This window comes from Leptodactylus fuscus, chromosome 6, assembly GCF_031893055.1.
Source record: "Leptodactylus fuscus isolate aLepFus1 chromosome 6, aLepFus1.hap2, whole genome shotgun sequence".
In the NCBI taxonomy this organism is placed as follows: Eukaryota; Metazoa; Chordata; class Amphibia; order Anura; family Leptodactylidae; genus Leptodactylus; species Leptodactylus fuscus.
This window is the reverse complement of record NC_134270.1, coordinates 33,504,462-33,528,221: the sequence shown is the minus strand read 5'-3', so window position 1 is coordinate 33,528,221 and position 23,760 is coordinate 33,504,462. Positions and strand designations below refer to the sequence as shown.

The 23,760-nt window shown below is 42.8% G+C and overlaps 1 protein-coding gene across 1 annotated transcript in view; it reads right to left on the bottom strand.

The window, feature by feature from the left end:
* Positions 1 to 18,441: 18,441 nt before the first annotated feature.
* TTC12 (tetratricopeptide repeat domain 12) overlaps positions 18,442 to 23,760 on the bottom strand; it is a 57,817-nt gene continuing 52,498 nt past the window's right edge. Inside the window, exons 20-22 of the mRNA XM_075279674.1 lie at positions 23,025 to 23,124; positions 19,749 to 19,974; positions 18,442 to 18,511 (exon numbers count right to left, since the gene is read on the bottom strand). Coding sequence (XP_075135775.1) covers positions 18,442 to 18,511; positions 19,749 to 19,974; positions 23,025 to 23,124 — 396 coding nt within the window. The remainder of the gene's footprint in view (positions 18,512 to 19,748; positions 19,975 to 23,024; positions 23,125 to 23,760) is intronic.

Below are 23,760 nucleotides of genomic sequence, written 5' to 3'. Positions count from 1 at the left end.
TAGTAGCCCCCCAGATGGAATGTATTGTTTATAGTGTTCAACTCCTCATATTGGGATGAGACGTTTTATGGGCCCCTGAAGTCTCTTGGGTCTAGGTGTGACTATTAGGTTATTCCCCTTGGATTTACTCCATTTATTGTGATAAATCACATATGGCTCACAGAGGTATATACAGCAGGTTATACCCCCTTCCCAGTCCCATTCTGTGGCCCCATAACATTGTCTGCTATTCGAGCATATCACTAAACACTTCCAGCCATATCCATTCTCCTTGGAATAATGCGAACCACAATGTCCCCATAGCATATAGTTCTAGCCACAGCACTGCCAATACATGACTAGCAAAATAGCCCTAATAGCAGAACCCAATAGACTGCCAGCCCCATATCATCACATAGCATACTACAACTCAGAGAACTCCCGTACAATACGAATAACTTAGTTCCTGATATAGGACCATCCATAGAGCTCACAGTGCCAAGTACGGACGACCCTAATCGGCAGCCACAGAGTTTGTACACTGTCTACCAATAAGTATTTGGGCACCCATGCAAATGAAGATATGTGCGGTCGTGATGTACGTCACACCATCCGCCGTTAAATAGGAAACAGCATTGGCATTAGTGCATTGGCATTAGTCAGATTTAAGATTCTACAAAGTGCAGAGTTGTCCGATTTCGAGAAAGGGGTAATTGTGGGGATCACAGAAATGGTCGATCCTTAAGGGACATAGCAAGCGAACTGAATTACCCAAAATTGACAATAGCCTATATGATTACAAAGTGGAAGGTGAACAGTGATTGTCGGAATGTGCCCCGAGTCAGCAGACCCCTGAAACTGGAAGATAGAGACTGAGAAGTGCTGGCCAGAGAAACCGCAGCCAACTGATGGCTCACATACACCAGGAGTGTCACCAGGTATCCGGGAGTATTGTGTCGCTCAATCCCATCCGTAAGGAAACATCTGCTGGGTTCTACCAACTATTGGATATGAAGAAATGTTGTTTTTCTATTCTACCACCAGTGTCCAAATACTTATTGGTAGACTGTGTATTGTAAGGAAGTTCACATAAAGTACCACTTGCTGCTTATAACACTCCCTATTGACTACCACATGGCACTAGAAGATGTTTGCTCTACAGAAGTTCTTTTCAGAACTTACACATGCCATACTGAATATATGAAGATGTCTTCTCTTACCGTACCTCAGATTTGGTCTCCAATTTCTGATGTTCAATGCAAAATGGTGACGTGCTAGCAAAATCCTTGACAGGCTGCAGTCCACAGCATAACCACTAGGCGGCCACAGATCGTCACATGTAGAATAGACATCTTGTGACAGAGTATCGCAAAACAAGTTGTTTAGTAAAGGTGGTTGGGACACGAATATCTGGGCATGTGTAGTCAAGAGGAAAGGCAAATTGTAATTGCATATGCTGTCTACAGATCTACAGTGGTCTAATAATGTGGTGACAACTTTTTTTGGCAATTAAATACTTGTAACATTTTTCTAAGCATGATGAGGCAGTGTAACCTTGAAGTTCCATTTTTGCGTTAGAACAGTAGGGGTTAACAACCAACCATACTATTTCCTCCTTGGATAGCAGGTTACAAGGCATCCTGGAGAAAGGTTACCCGTCTGCCAGGGAAGATGGCACAGTACAGTATACCATCATCTGCAGATCAACACTTCCAGAATATAATAGCTAGTTTCAGTGAATGATAATTTGGCATCTTCCTGAGAATGAAATAGATTTCTTCTGAGAAGAGTTTCAAATTGATCTGACAAAAGCTTTTCCTGAGCTCCGGTGTTCAATTCTGTAAGTCGAGGCCAATTCGGAGACATATAATGACGCTATTATGGAGCATACCTTCAGTCAGAGGGAATTAGAATAGTAGATACCTTATGAGACATTGTAATATGTCATTGCAGAAGCCATTCTCTTAGCTTCATATAACCTATAAAAAATGTGTGCCTAATATGCAATAGACAATCCTCACCTCCAGGAATGGCCTGTGCAAATTCTCTGATGGCTCCCATTATGATTAGGATGGCACACCTTCACCTTCCCAAAAACCAAGATGGCGTAGCTGAACCTATGTGACCTTGCTTGTTATTACCGTGAAGGTTCTAATCATGTAATGTATGAAAAACATTGTTATCCTTAAAAGTTGAATGCTAAATATAGTTGTTTATGTTTGAAACTGGAATACAAGATGGTGCCTGCACCCGGGATAAGACCCCATTGTATGCAAGTAACACATGCTTGGCATGCTGCCAGAAGATATATGGAACTGCTTAAATGTTCTTCTTTGTGTGATTGAGATTAGACGTGAGGAAGTAGTGAAATATTCGAGATTCGATATTCGTTTCGAGTAGAGTCTCAATATGCAACTAGTCGATTGAATGTCGAATCCCATTATAGTCTATGGGAAAAAATGCTGGTTTCAGGGGAAGCCACTATTCGACTAAAGGAGAGTCACCAAGTCCACGAATAGCAGGAGGAGAGTGTTTAGGAGGAGCGCTGTGCAGTTAAAGAGCACGGACCCCATTATAGTCTATGGGGTCTGTTCACTTTAACTGCACAGCGCTTGCAGTTGCGCTGATATTCCTGCGGACTCCTTCTGGACGGGAGGCAAGCACTAATGTGAACCGGCCCCTACTCGTCCTGCAGAACCAGCATTGATTGGCTGAATGCTATACAGTGTATAGCTGGTTCTGCAGCAGGTTCGTCCTTGCTAGTCGGGAGAGCTGGCAGCTTGCATTTATGCTGGAGCTGACTATTTCTCATAGGAATGAATAGACCAGCGTTGATTGGCCAGTGTACAGCATACGCCAATCAACGCTGGTTCTGCTGGAGGCTCGTCTGTGAGGAGGCGGAGTCTAAGATCAGACCACAGAAGTCTCCATTGTGGTCCAATCTTAGACTCCACCTCCTCACAGACCTCCGGCAGAACCAGCGTTTATTGGCCGAATGCTATACACCAGGGGTGCCCAATACGTTCATCGTGATCTACCGGTCGATCGCGAAGGATGTATGGGTTGATCACGGGATGCAGCCAGGGATCCCCAGTGTCTGCAGGCCCCACCCCGGAGATGACTCTCAGCCTGCGCTGTGAACAAGCACTCCGGACACTTGCAGGCCGGGCAGCAGCAGCTCCGGGGGATGATGCGCTCCCCGCTCTTAGGGATGAAGGGAGCTGGGGTGCTGCTTGTTCACAGCGCAGGCTGAGAGTCACCTCCGGACACTGGCAGAGATGATTCTCAGCCTGCGCTGTGAACAAGCAGACACCGGAGAGCTGTCTCCTGCTCTCACGCTCTGCCCAAAGCCCCACCGCTGGCCACGCCCAGCCTGCCCACAGGCCCCGCCCACAAGAAGTGGGTAGTAAATCTTATCCCTTGGTCAGTTTATAAAGTAGCTCACATGCTGAAAAAGTGTGAGCACCCCTGCTATACACTGTATAGCAATCGGCCAATCAACGCTGGTCAATGCATTCCTTTAAGAAAAAGTCAGCTCCCGCATAAACGCAAGCTGCCAGCTCTTCCGGCTAGCAAAGACGAGCCTGCTGCAGAACCAGCATTGATTTACCGAATGCTATACAGTTATAGCTTTCGGAAAATCAACACTGGTTCTGAATCGATTTTTTCCTGCGAATAGCGATATTATTCAAATACCTACTCGATGGAATACTACTTGCTCATCTCTAATTGAGATTTGCTACACCAATCTGGAAATAACATAAGGATTTACACTTTTCTTATCTCTCTTCCTTCGTCTGCTGCTATTTAATCCTTATGTTGTCTTAGATAAACTGTGTCATTGCACCATTGCACATTCTCTTGCCTGAGAGAGGAACTAATACCAACATTGTGAGTGGTGTCATTTCCTTATTGCTGGCACTCAGCCTTACTAATTAGGACAACTACAGTTACCCAGCATTACTTCTCATTTGGTCATAAACACGGCCTTAGACCTTACCATTACTAGAACTTGTAACTGTATAAAGACTGTCAAGTTAAACTTTGTTATATCTATACATAACTCATATTTACTAGGGCACCAAAACAAAAGGAACTTAAGGACCAAGCAGTGGCCTCAGCAGTCACTGGGGAGGAATCAGGGACATATGTAAATTATTTCACTGACCCCTCTCCAGCAACTGATGAGGCTTGTGATTGGTCTAAGTAATCATGTGGGCCTCCCACCTCTGAGCCATGGAGTCCAGGAACAAAAGGCAAAGTTCTGAACCGTACAATGGAGAGTATGACGTTTTTGTTTTACAACCACAACCAACCCTAAGTTTGCTGTAATTACGGAACTACCCCTTTAAATCTAGAATTAGGTCTACATAGTGGATTTGGAACTACGTAACTAAAAAAAACCTGACCTCTAAAATGTATCTACAAAGAATTAAAAAAGTTAAACTTTTGTCTTAAAGGGTATTATCTGGGAAATTAAATGTCCAAAAGATTTAGGTCCCACCTCTAGGTGATGCACTTACCTTGAGACCAGAGGCCCCTTGTCTGCAGGTGTAGGGACTGGAAAGGAGGCTGCACATGCGGGTACAGTACTCACTTCTATGGTAGTTCTGAATATAGAAATACCCATAAAGTGTAACTGGTTCTCCAGGTAGTATCGTGCTGCTGGTATGCCATGTCGTATTTCTCAGTAATTTGCCTCTCACTCCCCATTTAGTATTTTTTTTCGTCCATAGCTATACTCCCTTCCAAGTCTGCAAAATTCCTCAGTAAGTCAGATGAGGGTTAGACATATTTTATCTGATATCTGCTCACGTGGGAGTATGACTGTGTTACTGGTCATTGTGTACGTGTGTGAAGTCACATATTGAACATTTGCAGGAGTGCCACATGATAAAGGATAAGGACATGGGAGTGGGGTGCATGCACACCAGATAGGGGCTCAGTCCGTATTCACCAGATTCTAAATTCAGATTTTTAATAGTAGCGGCCTTCGGGCTAGGGGCAGCACTGCAAGGCTAGGGGCAGCACTGCAAGGCTAGGGTGGGCAGTAATACAATTGATTACATAGTGTCTTAAAGAGAGTCTGTCACCAGAAACCTGAAGATAGATAGGTTACAGTCACCTGTCTCTGTTGATGAGATATTTCCTTATTTGTCAAAATGCAATGGTGCTCTTTGGAGCAATGTGGGTGTTGTCATTGCTCCAAAGAGTAATGACAACACCCTCTTTCATTGCTTATCGCTCCACCGCCTGACACCAAATTGGAATTATGGTGCCTAGGAACAGGACCTTGTTTCCACTTTAACTCTACTACAGTGGATTGAAAGTTGCACATCTATTGGCAAAGATAGTTGGCAGGTCACCCTTATGAAGCCCTCTTTTAAAATCCTTCCTACTCTCATGCCTGTTGCTTCTGGATGGCAATCCATAGAATAGCTCAACAACTTTTTTGACAGTTGTTCCCATTTTTTGCCCCTACCTTTCCCTAAGCCTTAAGCCCACTAACTTCTAATGTGCTGAACACAAATTATTCAAATACACTCTGATGGCTACACAAATCCACATTGCCTTCAACTGGAAGCGGCCTTGCCTCTTGTTGACCGATGTTGTTTGATGAGTTGACATTATAATGCTCCATGCAAAACATCAATGCTTCCATCTCTTATCCACTCTTTTACAGAGTTTGGTTGCCCTACTTTAATACACTGTCTACCAATAAGTATTTGGACCCCTATGGTATAATAGAAAAACAACATATTCCTATACAATAGTTGGTAGAACCCAGCAGATGCTTCCTTATGGATGGGATTGTTCGACACAATATTCCCAGATACCTGGTGACTCCTGGTGTATGTGAGCCATCAGTTGGGTGCGGTTTCTCTGGCCAGCACTTGTCGGTCTCTATCTCCCAGTTCCGAGGTTCTGCCAACCTGGGGCACATTCCGACAATCACCGTTCACCTTCCACTTTGTAATCACATAGGCCACTGTCGATTTTGGGTAATTCAGTTCACTTGCTATGTCCTTTAAGGATCGACCATTTCTGCGGTAACCCACAATTACCCCTTTCTCGAAACAACTCTGCACTTCGTGGCATCTTGCATGCGACTAATGCCAATGCTGTTTCCTATTTAATGGTGGAAGGCGTGACGTACATCACGACTGCAGATATCTTCATTTGCATGGGTGTCCAAATACTTATTGGTAGACAAAGTAGGTCCAATGTCCCTTCCATATCGTTACAAGTTTATTATGTCACAGAATTGAGTGCAAGGTTCACATCCCTTCTCCTAGGTAGGGTCCTCCACCCATCTTACCCCCTGATCTTTGTAATATGGCACTACTCTACCCCTTTGTGTTGGTTATTGGTTCTTACACCTTTTTATCTCCTTTCCTTCTTGTATGCGTGCTACATTAACTTCTCGCATTAAGTTTTTGTACTGATCTTATGACTGTCCTGTCGTTCGGCTTATATTCTGTAATTTTTTAATTAATACCTTTGAAGCTATATATGCTTGACCCATGCTAAGGCAAAATTGTATGGTGTAATTGTCACTCTTTAGAGAAAGTTTATGAGATTACAAAATTAATTTATACATTTTGTATTCCTGTCCATGGCATATTCCTGGTATTAATAAAATTAATAGGTTGTTTGTTTCTGAAAAACATATTATATGGGCATATCTACACCGTACATAAGTATTGAATTAACATAGTTATTAAATAGCCATAATCTAACTAGCTTGTATTACAAAGATATAGTATCCTAATCATTCCTCGTGTTAGCTAAATGCGATCGTGTCAGGCTGGATTAATAGGCTTGTCTTATCTGTACCCTGCCTTGGATATTATTCACACTGTATACTTACGCTCATTATAGATGTCTTATGAAACAATACATACTAATAAGCTCTCACATTCTTGAGCAAACTAACCTAAATTCTGTATGTATGGTTAGCGGAATAAAATATACTTAATACTATGGACAAACAGTGAGAACAATAATATCAATAGCCTAATAGCGGCCATCACCGTGCCGCCTGCTGTGCCGCAGTATTGTATCTGTTATAGGAACATGTCAAGCGATAGCATCAATGAAGGTCTGCCGGGCAGAATACATGCGATGTCTCCATTCATCATAATCGTATTTACCATAAGTGCCACCAACATTATCCTGGAGATAAAGAGATCTTGGATGTGATGGATGTGATGAAAATAGAAGCCATTGGTGCTGAAGATTTTCAGAAAAAGCAAACAAGTGAAATGTTGGCCCCATTGAAACAGAAGGTGACAGCTCGCCGGAACGTCGCAGATGCATTTATTTTTCTCACTTAGATGCACAATAAGTTCTGTTGTTACTGTCACCGTTCTGGGTGGAAAACTGTTTCAAAACACCATCTTTAGGCCCCAGTGGGCCACAGCCAAAAAGCGCTGCAGAAAAAAACCATTGTGTTTCACAATATGGGGGCCCGGCCTTAAAGAGAATCTTTCACCACCTCCATCTACTCCAGTTCTTAGTATCTGTTAATAGGCACCGCTCTACTGATTCTGGCACAGCTGGAATTTTTTCTCTAGCCCCCACTGTCCACGAGTAATTGGTGCAGTTATTTTTGGTGCCTGATATGCTATTTAGACTGTGTACTGTCAGGAGGGCGGTGTCAGGCAGGAGCAGATAAGGGGTGTGAGCCTGAGTTCTGACACTGGCTGCCTTTGATTGGAGCCTGGATCCGCATCAAAATCGGGATCAAAAAACCGCCTCCCATTGAATGTAATGTGACCCAGTCATTTCCTTTTTCCACCACCTGCCCTATCAAGCGACCTTCCCTATCCTGACACGGCTTCTGCAGCAGAAACCGCCACGGCATCCGCGTCAAGACAATCCCTCCAGACTAGGCCCATTCATTTGGGCCTAGTCCAGAGTGGAAAGCCGCGGCAGGCGTATTTTGATTCAGATTCTGACGTGGCCAAGCCCTTAAAGGAATAGAACCCTAGGGGTTTGATGAATACAGCTCCTGTCATATTTACATACTCAGAGAAGGGTTAATAGCATTATATTGACATACAGTATTACTACAGCATCATTTCATCATCACATCTGTTGTAAAGAGAATCTTTTATTCGTCTTCCAGTGACTCCTCTGTTTAGTTGTTTTGTAGATTTTTTTCAATTAACTTTATTAACAATATGATACAGACAGACTACCATATTACAAAACATCTAGAGACAAACAACCATGTAAATGCACAGTAAAGTAGTTACAATAGAGATTTGCCCGATGCATCCTGGGTGCCAATTAAACATATGAATGAAACCGATTTGCTTACTAAATTCCAGGAATCACATGACGTGTCACATGACGCCATGTTTAGTCCTATTCTGCTAGCCCATGGATATAAGTTATTACACAGAACTAATTCCTCGGTATTCCATGTGCAGATAGGGGTCTGCACTAAATTTCAACCCCTTCCCACCAGCATTATTTTATGATTTTTGACTCCCAGCTTTCCAAACCCCATAGCTTTGTTATTTTTCCATTCACAGAGCCATATTAGAGCCAAACTGTTCTCCGTAATGGCGCCATTTACTATTTTGTACAATGTACCGGAAATCCGGGAAATGATTCAGAATGGGGAATGGAGGTAATTGGAAAGTCCAAAAAGTTACACATTTCTACAAAATAATCTAAGAAAATATCGTATTTTGGAGATATCATGCAAAGACTCTCAAGTATCCACGATCATGATGAATATTGGAGGTATAGGAGGTTGACCGGCCGAAATAGAAATTAGTGACAGGTTGGTGAGAAGACTGATCATAAACTGAGATTATTTCTAAACACGGGTATAACTAAACTTCTCCATGCAAAAGAGAAATAGATGACGAGCATATGGACACATATACAAGGCACAATAATGCCATCTGGGTTACGGCAATCTAAGAGTTGAGAGAGATTTATGCTTATCGAGGGATTATATTGCACATAATGAGTTTGTTCCAAGGTCTGTGAGATCACCTTCTATATTCTTACTTTCCAATTAGTCATTCTTGCCGTGTCTAACACGAGTGAGTAGATATAGCTGAGACGGCACACAATGCATAATAACAACCGTAGACTCATGGATGAACTTATTAGAGATGAGCAAGTAGTTAAATATTCGATATTCGATATTCGTTTCGAGTAGCCCCTCAATATTTGACTATTCAAATCGAATATCGAATCCTATTATAGTCTATGGGGGAAAAATGGTCATTTCAGGGATAGGCAACATTCGATCAAATTGAACTTACCAAGTCCACGAGTGAGGGTTGGGCTGGATTCTCCGAGAAGTCTTCTCCGTGCTGCGTCCCCGCGGCGTCTTCTGGCTCTGAATTCACTCTGCCAGGCATCGGGCCTGGGCAGAGCCGACTGCGCATGCCCGCACTACAAGAAAATGGCTGCTTACAGTCAAAGCGGCCATTTTCTTGTAGTGCGGGCATGTGCAGTCGGATCTGCCCAGGCCTGATGCCTGGCAGAGTGAATTCAGAGCCAGAAGACGCCGCGGGGACGCTGCGCGGAGAAGACTTCTAAAGGTAGGAGAAGAACCAGCGTTGATTGGATGACTGTATGGCATTCGGCCAATCAACGCTGGTTCTACATCGAATTTTTCCATTCGAATAGCGAGTGGTACTCGATCGAGTACGAGTATTTCAAATACTGTAGTATTCGGTCGAATACCTACTCGATCCAATACTACTCGCTCATCTCTAGAACTTATGTCTAGATCTGTTCCATGGAAACCGAACATGGCGGAGTGAACGACCATATTGAAGATATTTAGGGTTTGTTCTTAATGTTCTGGACCCAGGAAATTTTATTATATTAATTACTTAATGGATTTCCATATCCAGTACAGTATATGTTATGTTACTTTGATAAGGATCAAATAGTATTTTCTGGCTTAACAGACATAACTTGAAGGACCCAGGCTCCGATGATAAATCTGCAACCTCCTTTATTTACTTTTTGTACTACGAATGATACATTTGCTTTTGAGCCATTCAGTCTCCGTGGTACAAGTGACATTATTATCGACCCTTCTTGTCTCAACATACTTCAAGACTTCTTTCATGCAATATTTGATACTTTTGGGTCAAAATGACAATAGTTTTGTAGATATGATACCTTTATTGGCTACACGAATTCTAAGGAGCGGTCTCTGAGCGTACAAACAGAAGGAGGACATCACCAGGGCCCCTCGAGGTTACATATCACCCTTAAATACACCGTGGGAAAACATTTCTCTGGGCCAGACCTCAGCTTGTCAGACCTAAAAGTCCTGATTGTAAAAGGTCTCTTAAGGAATGACAGAGAGAGAAGAATTTGGGAATTCAAAATGAAAAAATTCAGATCATTGACGAAAAAGACTCAATCTAACACCTAGATTTATGAACCCTTACATGGACACAATTCACCTCCCTCCGTCAGACTAACTCCACATGACTACAACCCCCCTCCCACGACCCCTATAACCTCAGTTATAATAACCTTTGTGTAGCATCTAGTCAGTGTTGTGCTGGGTTTTCAGCCTCTGTGCTTTGAAAGCTTGCAAATATAATTTTTCTGGTTAGCCAATAAAGATACAACACTTTTGCCTTTTTGACACAAAAGTATCAAATTTTGCATGGTTTTTTTGGCTAAGGCCTGGTTCACATCTGTGTTCGGTATTCCGTTTGGGGGGGTCTGCTTGGGGACCCCTGAATGGAATACTGCTAAAACAGAGGCTCTTCTCTTATATATTCCTGACGCAGCCCTACAGCTTCTTAAGTCCAAATTTGGCTTCCAGTGGTAGACTCACTTTCTCCGTTATTTGGGGGTTCATCTGTCCCCTTCCTACTCCACTCTTTACTCAGATAACTACCCTCGTTTGTTTAGTGACTTGCGAACCCTCTTAGATAAGTGGCGTCCCCTCCATATCTCCCTTATTGGTTGCATCAACGCCGTTAAGTTGACCCTTCTCCCAAAACTTCTTTACTTTTTTACTTCTTCCAGTAGGTGTCCCGCAGTCAGAATTGCGTGCTCTCCAGAAAACGATTTTCCAGTTTATAGAAAGCCCCATCGTATCCCTCACGCAGTGATACTTTCAGATACAGATGAGGGGGGAATTGGCGATCCCACACATTCTGCATTACTGTTGGGCTTCCCACTTGCGTTGTATCCCGTTTTGGGCTGATTCACAGGCCTATACAAAGTGGTTTGAGATTGAAAAGTTTTGGCTAGCACCGATTCACCCTAATGCGCTTTTAAAGGTCCCGCTCCCCTCCTCCCCCCATGGCTCCTCTCTAAGGACCCATTCACTTTACGCATACTATCTGGCTCACGTGTTCCAAACTTTTTCCCTTGGCTTCCGCATGCTCCTCTATGATCTCCTTCTTGTACAACCCGCTCCTCCCTTACAGGAACTTACAGCAGCCATGGTGAGGCCTTGGAGTGCGCTGGAACTCTTTCATATCGCTGATTTAGTAGACCCACTGACCTTGGAGCTCAGGACCTTTGACTACTTTACCTCCACCCTACACTTGCCAGCCTCAGAGTGGTTCCACTACCAGCAGATTGTTCATTTTGTCTCCTCTCAATTTGGCTTCCTCAGGGTAACAACGCCTACTGTCTCTGAGAAGGTGTGCCACGCGGGTACCTCGAAAGTTGGCCTGATATCAACTATCTATAGGATTCTCTCCTCTCCTGAGGGGTGGCCTCCGGTTTCCCATGGATATATGGCTAAATGGTCTGGGGCTCTGGGTAGGCAGATTTTGGCCGGCCAGTGGCTGATTATTTGGTCTTTTGAAGCAAAATCCTCCAGCTGTATTTCGTTTTGTGAGACTCAATTCAAGCTGCTCATGCACTGGTACTAACCCCTGCCTTGCTTCATTCCCTCATTCCCAGCATCTCACCCCTCTGTTGGCATTGCCAGACAGAAATAGGCAAGCTATGGCATGTTTTTTGGGACTGCTCAGGTTTCTGGCCCTTTTGGCTAGAAGTCCAATCCCTCTCTGATGCTCTTTTTTAGCAGGGTGTCCCGCTTGATCCCCTCACTTATTTGCTTAACCTCCCCCCTAACACTTGGGCAAACAGACCTCTAAACTGTTTTTATATATATGCACAGCATCCAAAACGCTTATAGCACTTCCCTGGAAGAGGACCTCCCCTCTCTTTGGCGTGGATCTTATCGCTAGGGTGAAGGATGTCCGCAGTATGGAATATTTGATGGCCTCTCTCAAACACACCATGGACGCCTTTCGTGCTGTGTGGTCATCCTGGGACTCGTACTGCATTCTGCCTGGTCTTTGACTCCCTTTCAATTTTCCCTCTCCTTTCCTATCGGCTTTCCCGATCTGTGCCCCGGGTAAAGCGCTATCGGTCCCGGTACCGTAACGCTTTACAGTCAGAAGGGCGTTTCTGACACTTAGCCAGTCTGTGCTCTAAGACTGGGGAGGAACGCCCCCTCCCCCCTGATAATACTCGTCTATGTTCCTCCCCGCTCCACAGTAGATGGGCAGAAGGGCGTCCCTGGCTAAGTGTCAGAAACGCCCTTCTGTCTGTAAAGCCCTACGGTACCGGGACCGATAGTGCTTTACCCGGGGCACAGATCAGGAAGCCAACAGTGCGCTGAATTCAGAGCACTGTCAGCTTTCCAGCAGTATATGGAACTGCCTGTGCCCAATCTGATGAAAGGACCTCTTTAAGTAGCAAACTAGGCCAAAAATATGTTAATGACACAAATGCTGCCAAAAAATCTGAAGTTGTTTGTAAGTCTAGTTATGAGTTACTGTGAGGGTGCATTCTCACGATGTAACGTGCAGCGTGATCTGGCACATATACGGTGTGTCAGAGTTTGCGCGCCGTAAAAGCTCCCATTGATTTCAATGGGAGTTAGGATCGTATACGCTGCGTTATTTTGCAGCCGTGATTTTGCAACTACCGACTGTAGATGTGAAGCGGGCCTTACGTGCAACTTTGTCACAATTGTTTTGGAAATCTAGTAGCATCCATAGCTATATCATATGCATATTTACAGTTGTAGCAAAGGTTAACATGATTCATAACCATTGTCAAGTTATACAGTGCTACATCTGTACATATAAGATATATATATATATATATATATATATATATATATATATATATACAGTATATATGTGTGTGTGCTCTTTCAGATATCAGCATTAGAATTAAAAAAAACTTTCGAGTTATACATAGCGACGTGTGTGAATTTAGAGGCGTTGAGAAGGATGTGTCAATGACGTAGATGAAGAGGAGCGAAATGTGTGTCACTCTGACTATATCGGTATTAGGGCTAGGAATAGGGTACACCTAAGTCTTAGGGCTTATGTATCAAGACCAAGGATGTAAGTCATTTATAATATGTCGTCTTTACCACAGATAAGAGAGCTAATGCTGCAAACTGTATCTAACAACATAATGCATGAAAATGGTAATACACAGTCCGAAATAACAAAATAGTCGTATAATACAAAGATATGGCAAGTGGTGCACGAGCAATACGGAACACTTGTGCCATCTACTGGCTGGAATGTGTCACTTGTTTACTGAAATCAGAAAATGCCAATTAAAATGTGTTTGTTTCCCGGTCTGTTCTTAGCTCTTTAGACCTCTAATATTAGGAGAACACTACAGGGGAAACTGCAGTATGGATACAGAAATGTGCCCAGCCATCCGAATCCATCAAAATCAATGCAGAGATGTATGGTAAATGCACATTATTTATGGAGAATTTATAATTATAATTTTGTGTATTCTTGTTACATTTATGGAGTCAGCAAGACAAATGGTTAGACAAACAGACAGACAGACAGACAGACAGACAGACAGACAGACAGACAGACAGACAGATAGATAGATAGATAGATAGATAGATAGATAGATAGGAGATAGATAGATAGATAGATAGATAGATAGACATACAGATAGATAGATAGATAGATAGATAGATAGATAGATAGATAGATAGATATGAGATAGATAGATAGATAAATAGATAGATAGGAGATAGATAGATAGATAGATAGATAGACAGATAGATAGATAGATAGATAGATATGAGATAGATAGATAGATAGATAGATAGATAGATAGATCAAATTTAAAAAAAAACTACAGCAGAAAACAGTAGTTAACAAATCTCATTGACATGCTGCAGGATTGTACAGTTCAGAATTGTACCACGATGTGTATTGTATGTAGATACGCACCACCGACATTATTTGCACCTGGTTTCCCCTGTTATCTGATGTATCACTGTGGGACTACTGTTGCCAAGTTGATGTTACAACAGCCAGACGCGCCGACATATCACCACTGGTGAGCAGGGGCCGGCGAGAAGCATCAGCGTGGGAGGGGCAGGGAATAGATAAGGTGAGTAGAATGCTTATCCAATAGCAGGTAAAACATCAAGTATATCAGTGAAGACTTATATTGTGGATTTCTAAGCAGATTACTAGGCAACTAGGAATATGTCTGTAAGAGGTAAGAGTGCAAAAGGGTTCATCTCGTAGGTGGGACCAGTGAGACCCTGCCTAGGATTGCTTACCATCTCTTTGGGAACTGTGTTTATTCTCTGTTGAACACTTTCCATAATTTTGTGAACTCTCAATTGTACTGTGTCATTTTGTACCTTCTTTGCAGGACAGGGCAGAAAGCTGGTTGCGCTGAGGAGTCATGCCTTGGCACGAGCTCTTAAGGGTGGAAAGAGTAAGACCCCGCACTGGCTGCTGAGTGGCACTTGGATTTCATAAGTGGAGTATCTTCTGGTTAGTCGGTTCCATAAGTCCCCTCAAAGCAGTCACCACAACACAGGAATTTAAGGTTTAGTCTGTGAGTGTCAACTTTTGGGAATATGGACTGTAAGAACAGGAGGGATATCCGCTGGATTGGTTTGCAATATCCTCCATGTTTCTACCTCTGCTCATTACCTGCAGTCATACTCAGTTCCAGTGACTAAGGCCCGGTGCATTATCATTAATGCCCTATATAAACCACTCGTTGTGTTGTGTAGTCAGGCAAAGAATGCACTCGGCGCTCCTTGGGCCCGCTTCACATCCGCGTTCGAGGTTCCATTCCCGAATGGATACCTATATGCATAAAAAAGTGGTTACCTGAGAAAACACGTGGACCTCATAGACTACAACATGCGGAGGGAAAAGTGCTGCTTGCAGCATTTTTCTCTCCACGTTTCATGCGGAAACCACACAGACCCCATTATAGTCTATGGGGTCCATGTGTTTCCCCAGGTACCCACTTTTTTATACGTATAGGTTTCCATTTGAGGGGTCCCCAAGCAGACTCCCTGAACGGAAGCAGCACTTTTCTCTCCACGTTTCATGCGGAAACCACACAGACCCCATTATAGTCTATGGGGTCTGTGTGTTTCCCCAGGTACCCACTTTTTTATGCGTATAGGTTTCCATTCGAGGGGTCCCCAAGCAGACTCCCTGAACAGAATCCCGAACCGGGCCTAAGGAGCATGGAGTGGTTTCTTTACCTCACTACACAACAGTGAGTTGTTTATATAGGACATTAATATCGCGACTGCCATGTTGTGACCTCCTAAGCACACACATACAAGGCGGCGGCCAGTTACTATAACCACACAATGGACACCTAAGCCCAGAAAGAGCTGAGCTTTAAGGAATAAATGAGAAGTTATAATGAACCTTTTCTCATTAAACCGTATATATCTAACAACCATTTCTCTATTTTCGCCAACATTTTCTGCAACGCTTTCAGATGCTGAGAATAAGATCAGACATGAGCATTATGGGGCTATTGAGTCTGGAGTCAGTGACAAGAATATTTTTGCTATAATTTGGTAGGTGTTGAATATTGCGAATATAATCCCAATGCACATTCCTCCGTGTAGCTCTGGCTCTGTGGTATTTATCCCCATGTAAACAGGACACGTTTCTCCTGCCAATGGTACACAGTGCACAGAATATTAATGTACCAATGTATTATGTCCGCTACCGTACAGGACGCCATTGGAACATGAATATGATTTAGGAAGTGTATGGAGATCTGTTACCAGGAATCAATGGGAACAAAGGTTGCCTAGCAACAGCAGAGAAGCCATAAAAGGAATCATCTGATAAGGAATGAATGGAGCGAATACAGAACTAGTGCCGGTGGTCGCATACGTCTAGGAATAATACCTGCACTTACTTAGAACCTAATAGATGGATAAGTAAAGCCTGAGACTAAACCACGACAGATACTCACTGCATCTTACCAGGTCTTTGCCTATGTTCACATCTAATTTTTTTCTCTTTATGGAGCATCTGCTCCTGATGTATTCTCCGGACATGTCTCTATTGTCCCTCATACTATTTCTTATATTAAGGTTATATTAGCATTGAGTTACTCACTATTGCCTTGAGGTGTCAAAATCAAGAAACCTGGACTACTGGAACCGTACTTTCTATAGGAACAAATCTCAGGTTGTGTTTGTAGAGAGCCCTCCTATCCTGCCTTATTACCTCAGCTGCTGGTGTGATGATCTAGGAAGCCATCACATACGACAATTGGTCACCCCTTGTAGTGATATCAAGGACACTGACAGCTCAGAGACATGTGTAGAACATCATGGGTTCACATGTGTTGGCAGGGCTTCGAATTGGCATTTTTCAGTAGCATAATGCTCACCCACACACAGCAAGGGTTTCCCAGGAAGGCCAAATTGCAACACTTCATTGACCTACCTTCAATGGGAGAAGAGCTACACCATTGGCTCCAGTCCTTTGCACAGGGCTTAGAGCAGTGATGGATATACCACCAGTGTTAGGATGGGCTGGGGCCTCCGCTGTGCTGCGCGGAGGCACCCGACCCGATCCCTATCCAGCAATAGAAACACTGTTGGTTCCGGCGCTAGGGTACGCCCGGAGGCCTCCACTTCAGTGTGCAGAGGTTCCGGTTTCCCCTAGTGCACTTCAGGGGTCAGGAGATCAGCGGCAGGCCTGAGGCTACTTAGGCCTCATTTTGGTTCTGGCTCACCCCTGGTTATTCGTTTACCAGCGACATCAGCTCCCCTAGCGACAAGCCTCTCCTGTTTTCTTTCCTTGCTCTCTGTCACCTGTCTCTTTCCTTCTGTCCCTGAACTTGGATTCCCTGGATGTGTTTGACCTGGCTTGCTTTACAGACCTCTCCTCCACGATCCTGATTTGGCACCTTGCTGATCTCCTGTGCATGACCTTTAGCTTCCACCTGACCTCCCTTTTGGATCCTGTTTTTGCTATGCTTCTGCCTCTTCCTTCTGCTACCATGTGACCTCCAGTTATTGACTCGGCTTCCCTGATCACAAATTTGTTCCTTGGGGATCTGCACGACTCCCCTGGATTACCTTCCTGCTCATCTGTGACTCCAGTCCTTCCTGCTCTCTTGGACTTCGCTCTAATGTTAGTATCTGGGTCATTCTGGATTCTCCTACTTGGGGTTCACTGGGTGTGCATCACTCTCTGGGCAGTTGGGGATCTGGGCCTTGGACTTTTACCAAGTCCAACGCCACGATCTGGAGCTCTGGTGAAGAACTCCAGGGCCTGGTTCCGCTCCGGTTGGGAGAGCGTAGCACACCCAGGACTGTTTTTGCCTCAGCACTTGGGGATTCTAGTTGCCCAGGACTTACTGAGTTATTTGTTGCATCAGGTTCCTAACAACCAGTTGTAGGAATTACTATGGGTCCTACAATCTTTGAGAACCCAGCCCCAAACCGGTACTTTTTGTTTGAGGTTTTTTTTTTTTTTTTTTGGATTGTTTTTTTAGGCATTTCTTGGCAGATCCTAATGTTCACAAATAAGGATTCTAGAATCGGGAAATAAGATTTAAAAAAAGAACAACCAAAACTCCTTTACTAAGTGACTTTATTATAAATAACAGCATAGGCCTCATTCTTACATGTAACATCTAATACATACTCGTGTAAAATGGTGCAATAAATAAATCAAACTTTGAAACTGCAGTTTATTGGTTTTACAAAATGACAGAATTAAATACCGTACATATAGAAATATACACTAGAATATTGGAGAACAAAGCACAGATATTCTATGGATATAGGCTTGCTCCAATCCTTCTGTCTCTTCATGCCATCCCAGACAGACTGGACGATGCTGAGATCAGGGATCTGCGGGGGCCGTATCATCACTTCCCGGACTCCTCCTCCAAAGGGCAAAGGCCACACCAAATATTGATGGGATTTAGATTCATCTTTAGTTCATTCGCTTAATTTTGTTAATGTACAAAAATAATCTATTAACCCTTCTATTTCTGAAAGTATTCTCACTTTGCAAAATTTTCCACATTCGACTAAAACTTTTTGCACAGTTCCGTATATTGTGTCAACAATACTTTAAAGCAGGAACAAAAATACTCTTGCCAATACTGTAATGGTTCCTGGTGAGGGTTGGAAGACGATAATTACTTGATATGTTTCATGCAAGAGTTCAGAATCTCAATTCCATGAAGTTCTCGAAGTTGCATCAAGAATCTGTAAAAGTGCAAAGAAAGAATGAATAAGAAATGTCAAGGCAAGACATCAATGCCTGGAGCTAACGCATCTAAATCCTCCTGTCTAGAAGAATAGTAGTTAAACTAGTTATGATGGGCTCATTACTGCTAAAAAATGTAGCACACGAGAAAAATGTACAAACCTTCACTGCTGCAAGTTTTACAAATGCGGTTTGTAAGTTTTCTGTATTCTTGGGTACACACTTTCTATGTCTATAATCCTACATAACCCTCACTATGATGGACACTTCGTCACTGCAAGCAGAAACAGAACAGTATGTTCATATAATGTGTGTAGAAGAAGTTCTCCGAAAGCAACTTATCCCCTATCCACAGGATTAAGTACATAGAGATGTGGTCTCAACAGTTCTTATGGGATCTGGGGGGTCTCCTTGACTTCAAATCGGGTTTGTGTCACTTTATAGAGACAAAGTTAAAAAAAAGGATATGGCATATGTTTTTATTACAGTGGGCGACAATGTGCAACTAATAACGACAGAAAGGGAAGTGCGCAAATCCACAGTAGGTATATAAACAATAACAAAACAGCAGACGACGCGTTTCAGGGTGTTGGGTATTCCCTTTTTCAAGTGTGTGGAGCACTAAAAGTGTTGGAAACTGTTAAGGGTAAATCAGGTACCTGAGCAATTCCCTTTCTGGTCCTTGCTCTTGTTATTATGCTGACACCTGTCCTGCTGCGGGCCGGTCTTCTGGTTTTTCAATATTGCAGTATTGCAATTTGTGGCCCACACAACTTCATAAGGTGAAGAGCCATTTGACTAACTAAAGTTTCCTCTACAAGTGGTAATGGACCATGCACTGCTCGGTGCCTCTGATTTTGTTTCCAGCATAATGTGCAACTTAATGGTACTATAGCATTATATATATATATATATATATATATATATATATATATATAAATTTACCTGTATACCTCCAACTGATGCGTATAAGTGAGAACAGGAGTAAACTGTTGTGACAAATTATGCAAAAATGAATTTCCAGGCATAGAAATGAATGATCTATTCTTAAGACAGTTTGTCTTAAGAATAGATCATTTTTGGTATCCAGCTCAGCCCATGCCACTGCTGCTTCTAGCAGCTGATCCTCAGGAGTCCCAGGTATCAGACCCCTCTGATACTCCTCAGTATACCAGTATAGATGAGCATAGTAGGACTTGTTTGTTGTAGACCTCTTACCTCTGGCTTCGGACCTACCTTGTCTCTGCAGTGCACAGTTTCCCCAGTGCTATAGCTGCATTCTGCTGTACAGAGGGTCTCTTAGAGTCTCCACCAGCGAGGCTTAGAAGTAATTTCAGAACATCAGACTGCAACAAGGTTGCGGCAGCTCCAGATAGATCAAAGCAATTTCCCAAGCACAGAGCAGCGTTCCCGACTGTTATCTCATCCTCAGAACGGAGCAGGTTTACCAGGATGCCAAAGTCTGAAAGAAAACATCAAATTGGATTCTTTGCATAACTGAAATATTCTTATAAACACGCTTCTGTTCTCCATTGATTTTTAACCACTCCTGTACCGGGCCAATTTCTAGGTATTTTATATGTGCGGTTTTGAGGGCTGTAACATTTTTATAATTTAGGTTATTTACCTAATTTTTGCGTCTTTTTTCGGTGACACATAGGGCTTTATTTTTATGTTGAGTTTATTTATTTTTTTACTTTCGTAAAAATATAAACAAAAGAGGAGGTAAAATGTGTCTTTTATTTTTTTTGTTATTTAATAGCACAAAGCGCTACTGAAAAAAAACTATTAGTTTTTCCCCTCAGTTATGGCAATTCTTAGTTTGTATGGTGTCGTCAGGGGTGGGGCTAGAACCTGTGATAAGGGTGTGTTATTGACATATTATTATTATTATTTTATTTTTTTATTTTTTATTATTTTTTATTTTTTTCTATTCATTTTATTTATTGATTGATTTATTTTTTACATTGTGTCCCCATAAGGTCATATTAGATCTTTGGGGACATCTGACCACTATTTTTGTGACGGGGAGGCTTGTTTTCCCTGTAATTGGGTCTGGTATGTTTAGTCCCAGTTGCAGGAGGAATTCATCCTCCTGCCCATAACTATAGAGCTGATCTGGGCCCTGTAGGTCCCAGCAGCTCTAACAGACTCTGATCCTGGTGGATCACATGACTGGCAGGTCAGAGGGGAGCTTCGTCATTGAGTGCTGTGTACACTGTAGTCAAGAAGGCAGGGACAGTAATAAACTTTCCCTGCTTTCCATATGGGAGCTTCGACTGTAGATACAGACAGTTCCCCGTTTCAGCAGCTGCACGATTTCAGTAGGTCCTTGCTTGTTATTTATTTTTTGCTTTTATGCCAGGGGTGTTTGATGAACATTTTTGTAATATAATTTATTAACCAATATAATCTATTTTTAATAGAAAAAAACAGGCTGTAAAATTCTGCACATCTAACACCTTATCAGACATTACCAATCCATACCATTCCCCTATATTCTCTTTTGCTTTCCGCAATGAAGAATAAAATCATGTTCCACTTCACGTACTGTATTTATTTTTGACAAACTCCACTAGCCATGACAACTATTCCCATATACATGGATTTCCAGTTGCTATACAATCCTAACACGCAGAGCATGATGGCAGATATGGTAACACGGTACGGTTACAGTATGGTCAGCTGACGGAGCGTGCTGCGAAATCTATTTCGAGACAGCTGGGGAGTCACAGGTTTCCTACCAGGTTTTATACAACCATGACGGAAAGTATCATACACATTACATCTGTCTTTCCGTCCCTTTCACTAAGATTTCAGCATCCCACCGGCTGAAAATATTGCGCGTACTGATAGTATTGTCATGGCAGGGGAAAGTTTGTAAAAGGTCATCAAAAAGTGAAAATGAGTAGAAAATGCAGGAATTTATGTGGTTCTTACCTATTGACAAATAAATAGAGAGGAGATTAAACTCTTGAGCATCTTGTTCATGTTCAATAAGTAATCTAGAAGTCTGCTGAGTTTCTTAAAATTACTTGGTTCTAATTGATAGTAAATTATGTGAGGTGAAGACAGATAAGAGCGACTGTCTGCATCAGAAATGAATCTTTTAGATATATGACTCTTTAAAGGGGCTTTCCCTGGACTATGAAATTGATGACTTAGTCTTAGGAAAGGCTATTAATAATAGATTGGTAAAATCCAACACGCCCGCCATTAGTCATTTGAAGAACTTGCTTGGGTGACCTCCATGTTCTCTTCTCAGGCAAGTGACATCATGTCCATTGGTCTCACGGCCATACTGCAGTTTACTCCTCTTCAAATGAATAGGGCTGAGCCGCAATACCTAGCACAGCCACTATATGATGTACAGCGCTGCTTACTCCCCTCTCCGTATTTAAAACGCATGTATGCTTGGCTGAGTTGAGTGTACATGTATATGAACTGATTGGGAGGAACATCTTTGGTGGTCAAACAAGCATTCACTCAACACCTATCCAAGATAAATGGCAAGCTAAGGGTAAGTTCACACGTTTTTTTTTTGGACTGGAACCTGAGGCGGAGGCCACCTCAGGTTCAGGTCCAAAGTATGGGTAGCTGGGATTGGATGCTGTTGCAGTGCACCGGCATCCAGTTGCACACTCTGTTACGGATTAGGCCCAAACGAATGGGCCTAGACAGGAGGGAGTGTCTTCAGGCGGATGTTGCAAGGCAAATCCACCTGAAAGAATGAGCATGTCGCTTCTTTCTGCTTTCTTTCTTTTTCCGGGAGCTGGAAGAAATGGCTCCCAGAAAAAAGAACTGCTTCTCATTGATTTCAATGGGAGCCGTCTTTTTGGTCAGGAATTTGAGGTGGATATGGCCTCAAAATCCTGACCAAAAAACTGAGTGTGAACTTACCCTTAAAGAGGTTCTCTAGGACCATAAGGGTAAGTTCACATGATGTAACATGTCGTGTGATGTGGCACGTATACGGTGTGTGAGAGTTTGCGCGCCGTAAACGCTCCCATTGATTTCAATGGGAGTTAGGATCATATAAGCCGCAAAATCACGGCCGCAAAATAAACTCTCACACGCCGTATACGTGCCACATCACGTGGCGCGTTACTCCATGTGAACTTACCCTAATATTGATTACCTACCTGTAGGACAGATCATCAATATCAGATCAACCAACATCCAGAACCAACACCAATCTCCTCATTGAATGGCCACTTTAATATAGTGGAGGCAATTTCCATGCATCTAATCAACGTTATATTCCATATATATGAGAAGTTTAACATCTGCAGACCTTGCTGCCACATGAGCCCATTTATTGCATGTAGAGGGTTTGGGGTGAGATCATTGGGGTCATCTAGTGAGTGTATGTGAACGATACCAAATGTCCATTAAATTTAATTATGACTGGTGAAATAGTTTTTGTAATGAAGCTCGCTCCTGAAGACAGCCCCATGTCCTTTATGACAGAGACAGCACAGTTTGGAGTATTGTTGCTCCGGTTACTCTTACCTTTATCATACTTGAAAACATCCTTCTTGGCTTGAGTATTCTCTTTGGTACATACAGCAAGCACTTTTACGGCATATAGTGAAGTCTTCTTTCCACCTGCCTATATAAATGAACAAACAAGATAACATTAGTATTACAATCCCACATTAGGCTAAGGCCGTAGGGGAGGTCCCACATCTGAGTTTTCCTCCGCGGACTTTCTATTACAATTATACCAATGGGGAAACCGCCAGCGTTTCCATAGATATAATTGACATGCTACGATTTCCTAAACTGCGCTGGTTTTGAAAATCGTGGCGTGTCTGGTCCACGTTTTTTCCTGCGGCGTTTGCACCGTGGGCACCACTTCTGGCCCATGTGGCACCAGCCTTAAAAGGCTTGTCTAGGTGACTTAAAAAATGCCTTATAATAGGTCGTAAGAGGTTGTCCTCCCATTATTATCTATCTAGAATTAAATTACTCAATTATTCCCGCTAATCACAAGAACAGGTGGGGGATGGGGGTTGCATGTCTCACGTTAAAATTGAGCAATGGAAACACTGGTGTATTGCTGTTCCATTCAAGGTCTATGGGACTTAGACTCCATTCACACGGAGGAAAGTGGTGCTGTATTTGGTGCCTAATTTTACGCAGTGAAAAAAAAAAGCCTCCCATTTCCCCTAGATGAAAATTCCGCGAGTAGAAAAAAAGTTAGCGGCACCCATTGAAGTCAATGGGAGGCTTTTTTTTTCAGCGT